The 10,038-nt window shown below is 35.6% G+C and overlaps 2 protein-coding genes across 7 annotated transcripts; both read left to right on the forward strand.

Moving 5' to 3' along the window:
* Nucleotides 1–1,104: 1,104 nt before the first annotated feature.
* On the forward strand, nt 1,105–4,198 carry LOC140891718 (protein PHR1-LIKE 2-like). Its single transcript, XM_073300334.1, has 6 exons — nt 1,105–1,681; nt 2,532–2,608; nt 2,745–2,799; nt 3,154–3,223; nt 3,312–3,381; nt 3,596–4,198. Exons 1-6 carry the CDS (start codon nt 1,480–1,482, stop codon nt 4,052–4,054), a joined length of 933 nt encoding a protein of 310 aa, XP_073156435.1. The 5' UTR covers nt 1,105–1,479; the 3' UTR covers nt 4,055–4,198.
* Nucleotides 4,199–5,616: 1,418 nt separating this feature from the next.
* Nucleotides 5,617–10,038, forward strand: LOC140887580 (myb family transcription factor PHL7-like). 6 transcript variants are annotated; one of them, XM_073294908.1, is made up of 8 exons: nt 5,617–5,809; nt 6,565–6,707; nt 7,015–7,243; nt 8,072–8,148; nt 8,231–8,273; nt 8,387–8,447; nt 8,683–8,752; nt 9,232–10,038. In XM_073294908.1, exons 3-8 carry the CDS (start codon nt 7,141–7,143, stop codon nt 9,778–9,780), a joined length of 903 nt encoding a protein of 300 aa, XP_073151009.1. In that variant the 5' UTR covers nt 5,617–5,809; nt 6,565–6,707; nt 7,015–7,140; the 3' UTR covers nt 9,781–10,038. The 6 variants fall into 6 exon arrangements, with proteins under 6 accessions (XP_073151009.1, XP_073151011.1, XP_073151008.1 ...); XM_073294910.1 differs by having other exon boundaries at nt 7,110–7,243; XM_073294907.1 differs by lacking the exon at nt 6,565–6,707.

Genomic DNA, 10,038 nt, shown 5'->3' on the forward strand with positions numbered 1-10,038 from the left:
ATGCCGGTCGGTCCGTCAAAAAAAAATTTTAATTAAAAAAAATCAAAATTTCTAATTTATATGGGATTATCTTTTCTTGGTTTTCCTCTATTAATTCTAAGGATAAATTTTTATTCAAAATATAATTGATTACATCTAGTGATGAAAACGGGGCGCGTCTTGCTAAATCCGGGACCCGTCTCGCCTTCCTTTGGACCTGCCCCGCAAACTCGATGGGTTCAATCTGGGTTAGACCCATTGGACCCGCAAAAAATTATATATATATATATTTAAAATTATTAAATTTTAAATTTTAAAAGTTTAAAAATTAATAAAAATCATTAAATTTAATTTCAAATATATATTGATAATATTTAAAACAAAAAAATATTCTCACAAGTTAAAATTTATCAATTTGTAATTAATTAATAATTATTAGACAAAAACATTATAATGATATATTTTTATACTAAAACTATTATTATAAAATAAATTAATTTCAATCCAATAATATTATACACTCAAATTATGGATAATATATTAATTATTTAGTATAAAAATATAATTATATATATATATATATATATACTTTGGTGGGGCGGGTTTGGCCAAACCGGAAATCCGTCCCGGACCCGCTCGTGGACTCGTTTAGGCGGATCTAGACTCGTCCGTTGTGATGGGTTTAATGCAGACAACTTTAGATCCGACCCATTGTCATCCCTAATTATATCTTATATCATTTGTTTGATATTGATTTTTTATTACGTAACATTGTTAATATTTTTATTTGAAATATCCAGTACCCCAATTGACATTGTTTTCATAATTTTTAATGTTCTTTTATTAAAGTTTTAACGTGTTGATCAGCTGAATCAACAACTTACGACGGCTTGAGGTTTCTAACACACAGCTCTATTCTTGGAGTCCTTTTCAATCATCCTATTTTTTTTTCCCTTTTTTTTGGTAAACCATTACCAGATATTCAGGTTTTCCTTAGCTAATGGGATTATTTTTTCCAGGTTTTCCTATATGGAATAATCTTTTTCCATGTACGTAAAGTAAACTCAGATGTTGGCATACATATAATATACACTTGGAGATATTCTCATTTGATTATTGTTTTTTACCCTTTCACTAATAATTAGCTTAATCTCGAAGTACTTTACCAGACCAGGCTCGTGGCAAGAGCTAAGTGTCAATGATTGAAGCAAGTAAAGACAAATATTCACAGAGAGTAACGAATGGATAAAATGAGTTGCACTTTCCCAGGTGTTCAGGAGATTCTGCTACGGTTCTCGCTTTTTACAGTGTTCCCCTCTTTTCACTTTTTCACTCTCACTGAACCTCTCCCTTTCTCGTGATCCGTAGTACAGACCGCAAAAGTCGTCAATCTCTTGCAACGCGATTTTAGTTTTGTGCTTTCTCATCTCATGTTCTTTACTCACCCCACCTTCTTCCGTCTCCCAAGATCTTTGCTTTTTGCGATTCTCCCCTCCCTCCATGTTTCCGACTCTGATTCAATCGCGTGAAGCTCTTTTGAATCAAGAAAACATTCAGGTTTCCGGCAATTTATGTTATGGTCAACGGGTCGGTGCGGACCCTTGTCTGGTCCTTACATCCGACCCCAAACCACGCCTTCGATGGACTACTGATCTCCACGAACGCTTCGTCGACGCCGTTACTCAACTTGGTGGCCCCGGCAGTAAGCGTCTTTTTCCCCATCTTCATTCTTTTTTTTTTTGTTGGTTTTCCCCAAGTTAATTGACACCCATTTTGCGTGTTGTCTGATTGATGGATTAGATTGTGTGCTTGTGAATTGTGATGAGTGCCGTGGACCGACTTTAGTGGTTACGGGTGCGTTTATACCTTTTTTAGTGGATGGCGAGGATCTTCATGTTTGTTTGATTACTCAAGAAATTTCTTTTACTCGCGGAATTAGCTTGAACTTGTTTATGTAATCTTGGTTATCATATGTTTGTCAGTTCACTCAGTGCAGTATTCCATTTGGAGAATCCGTTGCTTCATCTATTAGTGCGTCAATTTGATTGTTATTGGGTTTAGTTTGGTTTCTCTATTGGTTTGAGAATTGCTAATAGCAATCTGAAAGCGGGTTGCTTTCTATTGCAAGCTAAGACTTCAGCTCGTTGCTGAGATAATTTACTTGGTTCTGTTTATTGACATGCGACTTGGGGTGGTGTTTTGAGATTGCTTCTAAGAGCACGATTCAAGCTTTTTCTTCACAAAATGTCCCGACCACTATGTAGGGAAATGAAAAATAAGCGATAACGATTTGGCAGTGGTCTCTCCTTTCATTCTGTTTTTCAAATTTCTCAAAAGTTGTTGATATAAAATAAAAAAAATAAAAACTCAACCTGGTCCAGAGGAACTTAAATGTTCGATGATACCTGTTCAGAGGGACTTAAATGGCAGGCCCAAATTTTCTGCTTTCTGTTTTATCCAGTCTGTGGGTATGCGATTTCAGTTTTCATAGATAAGTTGTTTCCCAATGTGGATTTCAATCCCGTGATTGCTAGAGATTTACTGTTTTGCAGAGGCTACTCCAAAGGCGATAATGCGTACAATGGGTGTCAAGGGATTGACGCTGTTTCATTTGAAAAGCCATTTACAGGTTTTACTTTCTTTCCATTTAGTTATGTATCTTAGTTATCCTGTGGATGGAGCATACCTTTTTCGTTCCCTGTGGAGGTCGCAATGTTGTGATACCTTTTCAAGGTTTTTTAACAGATATTCATACATCATCGCAGAAATATCGACTAGGGAAGCAATCAGGGAAAGAATTTGGTGAGGCTTCTAAAGATGGTAAGTCCAGGCGTCTAGCTCTTTCTCTGTTCTTGGGAACAGCCTTTAAAGTTAAATTACAAATTCAATAGGATCTATACAATAATCCATTCTATTTAGTCAGCTCTATCCCTGAATAAATAGACTCAATTTGTTCAGCCAAAAGGGCAAACCCCATTGACTCAATTCATTCTGGGCTTGTTCAATCCTGACTCCCAAGTCCCCAAGCAAACTGGAGTTGGAGAATGGAAATTTCGAACTCGACTGTATTGAGTCAAAAATATTTGTATCTAAAGAGATTCTATTATTTATGTTTTAAGTTAGAGTTATAGTGAACTGACTTCTTATCTTTCTATCAAATGGTGGGGGTCTCAGGTTCATACCATCTGGATAGCCCTCGTGACATTGATTCTCCACAAAACATGCAAGCATCTGACATGAATGAGTAAGAGTTTGTGTTCTTGCTTGAGCAGCTTGTAAAATGGGCACTTTGCTCCAATTAGTTATTCGGTCAAGGATTGGATTTGTTGTAGGGGTTATGAAGTCAAGGAGGCGTTAAGGGCACAAATGGAAGTTCAAAGCAAACTACACTTGCAAGTAGAAGTAAGTTCACTTCTCAATCTGCCTCATAATATATTGGCAAGTGGACTTGCAAAACATTTAGGCTCGGTTTGTTTTTGTCTTGCAGAATTAATTTTATTTTTGGAAAATTACATCAAATTGCTTTCACCTTGATATCCACTTATTTTCCTAAAATTTATTTCGCGCCATTTCAGATTTGAATTCAAAACTCAAACCAATGTCAAATTTTGCGCAGGCTGAAAAACATCTGCAAATTCGTCAAGACGCGGAGAAAAGGTACATGGCTATGTTAGAAAGAGCCTGCAAAATGCTCGCAGATCAAATTCTTGGACCGGCAGCAACAAATGACGATGGAGATGGTTGCCATGGAAAAGGAGCAAACCCTGCTCCCATAAATCCACTTGAACCATATCCATTACAACCTGCAGATGCCTTTCAAGCTCATATCCCGGCAGAAGTGTCTCCCAAGTTTCATCCACAACATGCTGATTGTTCTACAGAAAGCTGCCTTACATCTCATGGGAGTCCTGTGGGAATGCGGATAGAAAGGTCTTCATCCGGGGGAAAGCGAGGAATGCCAAATAAGGAGACAACAGATACATCATTTATTTGGGGTGAATCGGATGGCTATAACCCGGATTTGCATATTGTGCAACATGTTGATTCTCATGGGATCGCTGGGTGTGGTGTATAAAAATGTCTTAATCGTAGTTATGTTTGGGTTCCATTTGTGATCTGAATCAAGCTTTTGGGTCATCTCTATTCTGGTAACGAGCTAATTTATCTCAATCTGTGATCGAAGATGGTTTAACATCAAGGATGAATTTGTTTCTTCACATTCCACCACTATTACCATTTGATTCTAACTTTTTTCTACATCGTGTTAAGTTTGGTAGCATGAAATTAGTGAGATTTGGAGTTGCAAATACCATGGTATTTGAAGCCGTTTATATTCATTTTTCTGCAACATATATGTCTATATTGTATCCATGTTTGTGAGAATAACTAAAATGGATTGTTAAAACATAGTTATGAAATTATATATTTTTTTTCAGAGAAATATTATGAAATATATTTGATTCAACATAGAATACAGAACTAAAATTGTCGTGACCCGGTATAAGTTAAATTAAATAGCTCAAATATTAGTAGGAATTCATTTATATATAAATACACATACAAAATACTATGAGACGGTCTTACGAGTCAAATTTTGTGTGACGTGTCTTTTATTCGACAAAACCCACGAAAAAAGTATTGATTTTTATCATATACATGAGTCGGGTTACCCGTTAAACAGATATAGGTCCAGGATGGTAATGGTCGGGTCCGGATAAGATTCTATGTCTCCGTCCCCATCTCTATTTATTGTATCCACCTTCGTATTATCTCTGTCGATTATTCTACTTTCATCCTCATTTCCATATCCGTCGAAGGTCGAATATCCATAAAAGTAAAATCACGTTGGTGGTTGTTCAATGGTTCGTTATATACCAAATTTTTTCTCCAAAATACCCATTCCTTACCATCTAATATCTATTATTATTTTGAATGAAACAAAATATAGTTTAACAAAATAACACCTAAAATATTACCCTTGAAAACTACTTTAACTTCAATATATTTTATATAAAATTTAATTTTTAAGCGTACAAAAATCTGCTTGTGTGAGCGTTGGTTACTTTTATTTAGATTCCGGGTACGTTTGTAATCACGAAAAAAAAAATTAATTGTTAGTTTTTGGCTAAAAAAATTATTTTTGTGTATTTTTTAAACCTAGATTATGTGTTAGCTTATGCTTAATTTAATTGAAATCCAAAAACTATGATTCTCCAAAAATGATTCTAATAAGAAGGTCATTGTTAAAATCATTCTAATCAATTATTTATTAAACAGTACCAAACTTTGATTTTTAGATTTTCAAATTTGTTTCCAAACACTATCAACTTTTAATTTTTCTTAACTTTTTTATAATCTATAAATTAATAAATTCTACAAAAGCAAAATTTAGAGTGCTTGCAATCACTAAAAAGAAGAGATTGATTATTAACTTTTGATAATTTTAATAAGAATTTCATTGTTAAAATATTTTTAATAACTTATTTATCAAATACTACCAAACTTTGATTTTTAGATTTTCATATTTGGGAAACTACCCACTTTGATTTTTATTAATTATTAATTTTTTTTTATAATTTATAAATTTCTACAAGTAATTTTCGGCGTGAAATTCCAAATCTGCCCTTACGGCGGACACCCCCCCTCACTCAGCTCCATTTCTCATCTCCGTCTGCCGTAGAATCAGCTGACTCACATCGATTGGGTTATCCGTTTCTGAATTAATTTGTATTTCTCCTAGATTTACAGCAAGTGTGATTTCAGTATGCTTTGAATTAATTTGTATTTCTCGAAGATTCACAGGACGGCGAATTCGAATTATGTAGATCCGGTAATCTCAATAACCTTTTTGTATTCACAATGTATATTCTTGCCTTTTCTTTTCCAATTCGTCCGAAAATTTTGGAAAGAGACTAAATTATCATGTTTCGGTCTATATCATTCTAATTTTGTGATTTTCAGAGTGCTTAGTTTTGCCATCATCTTTAGGATTATTCTTGTTTTCCAGTTTTACCTCATCTCCAGTGTAAATGTATCGAAAAAAATTTGAGCTTTGGAAGAACTTTTCCATGTGTGTAGCAGTAGCTAGTGGTCAGCTGAAGCTCACCACAAAGTTGGGAAAGTTTTGGCTTTTTTGTTGACGATATTGTACAGTTCATGATTTCTGATGATGGTTATATGTGTTGTTTTAATTTTTATGTTGCTGGAACAGATTTATACTTAATTAGTAAGGTAAGAGGGATTTCTCACGATTTTGATTCATATTTGATGATGATAGCGTTGTATTTTGCCACACTTTTATCCACTTTTGCATGTTATACAAAAGATAGTGTATTAATTTGATGACACCTCCTTGCACGGCCATGAAGTCTTAGTTCTTGAATTATCCGTCTCTCCTTGTGTATAACCCAGTAATAATTTTGCCTGTGTTTTTTGATCACCTATTTTCTGTTAAAGCCTGTAACTTAATTCTGATATCGGTTTAGAAGTTAGCTCGATTTACCTTGTAAGATAATTAGAATCCAGTTGCCTTACTTCCCTCCCTGAAAGGACTGAATGCCTGACCTGTTTTCTGTTGCTAAATAGACAAGGCTTCCATTCCTTTTAATAAAGGAATCTAAGATTTGGAGAAGTGAGGTTGCAGGCCAGTCTTAGTCCCACATAACATACTAGAGAAGAGTGTCAAGTTGATTCTATCTTAAGCTGCCTTTTCATCATCAATTCATTGTGTAAGTGCTGTTATCACAGATTTTAATTCTAGGATGAAGCAGTCTTCTGAAAATCATCACAATCTTTTACCATTTGATTTCCTTAAAATGACATGAGAGGATAAACTTCTGAATTATGACCACTTGTTTGATCTTAAACATCTGAAGACGTTTAGCTCCCTCGATAACACTCTCCCCAACTCTACACCACATCCATGAGAAGGAAAATGGTAGATATATGTGTTACCTCAATATTTGTTGATATCATATCTATTCTCAAGGTCCATAAGTATTTAAATTTCTTTGACGATTTTTATCTTCTGCATAGATTAATGAACCATACACCTATCCAACGGTGTACACTCAAGCTTAGTTCACGAATAATTCAGTTGGTTTTGGCAATCCATTAAATTGTGGTGCCAGTGCAGTGGATAATGTCAGTGGAGAGAACAACATGAACAACAATTCAGTACAAGCAGCTAAGCAGCGGCTTCGTTGGACACACGAGCTTCACGAGCAATTTGTTGATGCCGTAGCACAACTTGGTGGGCCAGATAGTGAGTTGCTTTCTTCCCCATTCAGAAAGCAAAAGTGTCATCCCCTCCCCCTCCCCCTCCCCCTCCCCCAAAATTGAGCGAGTAAAAAATACTCAAAACACCCTGAGGATGGAATAATTTAAAGAGAATAAACACAAAGGAAAACATAAAAACTTTGTCGAGTTAGCTTTGGCGGTTTTGTGTGGAGAATGTATTTCGTCTTTAGTTCCTTCCACTGATTCTGTTCTAGCTTATTGTAGATTAATGGTATTACCGCTCTCGGGAATAATTTAGGAAAACACAAATTGAAGATAGCTAGTTGTATTTACACGAGCTGACCATTGAAATGTTAGCACATTTATGAGCAAGTTCCTTTAAGAAAGGTTTGTTATCATTAGTTATAATTCTCATAATTTGGTATGGAATCTGCAAGTGTCCGCCTTGTGAATTGTGCTTGAAGTGGTGAAGCAAATAACTCTCTTTCTTGCCTTCGTTTGTTCACTCTAACTGTTCAAAAAGATGTCACCCAGTGTAAAGAAAAGCTTAGTTTTTTGTTTACAACAACAGTTTTTGAAAAATCACTTATTTAAGTACAAATAAGTGTTTTTTTAAAAGCCATAAATTTTGAATTTTTGGCTTCTGCTTATGTTTTTATTTAAAAAATTCACTTTTTCAACATTTATCCAAACACTATAATCACTTTTGTTTTTTTAAATAAAAGCACGTTAAAAAGCTAGACTTATTTAAGTATTTTTTTAAGCCAATGACTTTTGTATCCAAATTGGCCCATACTTCACCCACGCCACATAAATAAAAGAAATTTTCTGATATTTTATTACCTTATTTCAGGAGCTACTCCTAAAGGTGTTCTCAGAGTAATGGGAGTTCAGGGATTGACAATTTACCACGTAAAAAGCCACTTACAGGTGCCTCAGAATCCATTTCACTACTGTTATCTGTGTAAGTTTGTCTGCGTGGCACCTTGCACTGAATATTTTCTTTGAACAGAAATACCGGCTTGCCAAATACCTTCCAGATTCTTCATCAGATGGTAGGTTATCACATTCTTATTATATATATAAATTATACTGATTTTTTAGGATTGTCATTATGCCCTCACCTGCCCGTTTTCTTACTACTGTATTCTGTATTGATTTATGTTAGAAGGAAAAAAAGCTGAGAAGAAAGAACGTGGAGATGCTCTGTCCAGCTTGGATGGTTCATCGTGAGCGGATTCTCATTTTTGTTACTCTTTCCTCAAAATATCTTGTGGATGACCGTTCCATAATTTCTTTACCTTGGTCATTTACCAATCATCGCTAGATATTTCTTTTTTAATTCTGCATTTCATTTGTAACTCTCTGTTTCTGATTCTCTTTCCTTGATGATATAATAACCCCAGTTAACCATACTATTATCTACAGTCACCATCTGATCCATAGATAATGTTTTTCTTGTAGTGGAGTAGAAATAAACGAAGCACTGAAGCTGCAGATGGAGGTACAAAAGCGATTGCATGAGCAGCTGGAGGTACCTCCTTTTTTGTTTTCCTTTTGTCTTTAGCAGATACATCGACAGGATATCCTTAATTTCTATGTGGTAAGGTAAATCTATCCTTCATTTGCTTCAGTTACCTAAGAGGAAATTATCCTTCAGAGATGCATAGATTAAGAGGACCATAATTTCCTTTCCCGCATCGTCATTTTGATTTGTAATGCCATAGTTATCTTTATTTTCAAATCTTTGAGCTCTGCCACTTGTTTAGACTAATATGTCAATGTATTAACCTGACATAAAGTGAAATATGAGATCTTTGTCTCTCTGATCTTCCACAATCCAGAGTTGATTTTTTGGTTTTTAGTTTTCCTCTTTGCATCCTCTCAGACGCTTGAATTCTACCTATTTTTTTAAGGGAAGATGATGGCATTTGTAAGGCTCCCAGAAGTTTCTTTTGCATCTTTAGACAAGTGAAAGTAGTGTCTTCATATCAGTGTTAATGACTTATGCAGGTGCAAAGACAGTTACAGCTACGGATAGAGGCCCAAGGAAAGTACTTAGAGAAGATAATCGAGGAGCAACAACGTCTCAGTGGAGTTTTTACTGAATTTCCGGACTCTGTTGCTGCTGCTTCTGGAACAAGCAACAATTGCCCAGATTCTGATAATAAAATTTTAACCTACCCACCAACTCCTGCCCCAATATCTGAGTCACCACTTCTGAACAAGGCTGTCAAAGAACGTTCTCCAGCTAAGAGCCTCTCTGCCGATGAATCCTTGTCCTATCATGAGCCTCTAACCCCAGATTCCACTTGTCCTGTGACTTCTCCAGTTGAGAGCCCAAGTGAAAGATCAGGGAAAAAGCAACGGATGAGCACTGCTTTAGCATTTTCTGAGCCAGGAACCATTCTTTCCCATTCGGTACTAAAGTCAAGCTTCAGCCCTTCTTACCAGCAGCCGCCACATTCACTATTCTTGACTAACGAGCAGATTGATCATTCTTCGGGATTATCTGCTGGTAAAGACAGTCAGATGGAAAAAGTTTCAGGTACCAGCATGTAGTTCATTATGGTGCATGTTACTGGCATTGCATTTGTCACTTTGTTAGATTCTGAAATCACACAGCCTGATTCGGTCAAAGAAAATTATAGGGGCTCCGTAGTTGCTAGAGCTTTAAGAAATAGTTTTAGAAATTCACTCCTTAAAAGGAGGTTAACTTTCAGGTATTATCAGTTGTATATCCTGTCCTTTTGGCTTTCCAGGCCTCCCTTGTATTCCGATGTCTTTCTTGGATTTGTCATTCATATGTCTTTCTTGGAT

This window comes from Henckelia pumila, chromosome 3, assembly GCF_033568475.1.
Source record: "Henckelia pumila isolate YLH828 chromosome 3, ASM3356847v2, whole genome shotgun sequence".
NCBI classification, from domain to species: domain Eukaryota; kingdom Viridiplantae; phylum Streptophyta; class Magnoliopsida; order Lamiales; family Gesneriaceae; genus Henckelia; species Henckelia pumila.

Bases quoted from the DNA above. Each gene is read 5' to 3' on its own strand.
- LOC140891718 (XM_073300334.1), top strand. From the start codon at position 1,480: ATGTTTCCGACTCTGATTCAATCGCGTGAAGCTCTTTTGAATCAAGAA. The intron at 1,682-2,531 runs GTAAGCGTCTTT...ACTGTTTTGCAG, and splicing joins TCAACTTGGTGGCCCCGGCA to AGGCTACTCCAAAGGCGATA. The intron at 2,800-3,153 runs GTAAGTCCAGGC...TGGGGGTCTCAG, and splicing joins TGGTGAGGCTTCTAAAGATG to GTTCATACCATCTGGATAGC.
- LOC140887580 (XM_073294908.1), top strand. From the start codon at position 7,141: ATGAACAACAATTCAGTACAAGCAGCTAAGCAGCGGCTTCGTTGGACA. The intron at 8,274-8,386 runs GTAGGTTATCAC...GATTTATGTTAG, and splicing joins TCCAGATTCTTCATCAGATG to AAGGAAAAAAAGCTGAGAAG. The intron at 8,448-8,682 runs GTGAGCGGATTC...TTTTTCTTGTAG, and splicing joins TCCAGCTTGGATGGTTCATC to TGGAGTAGAAATAAACGAAG.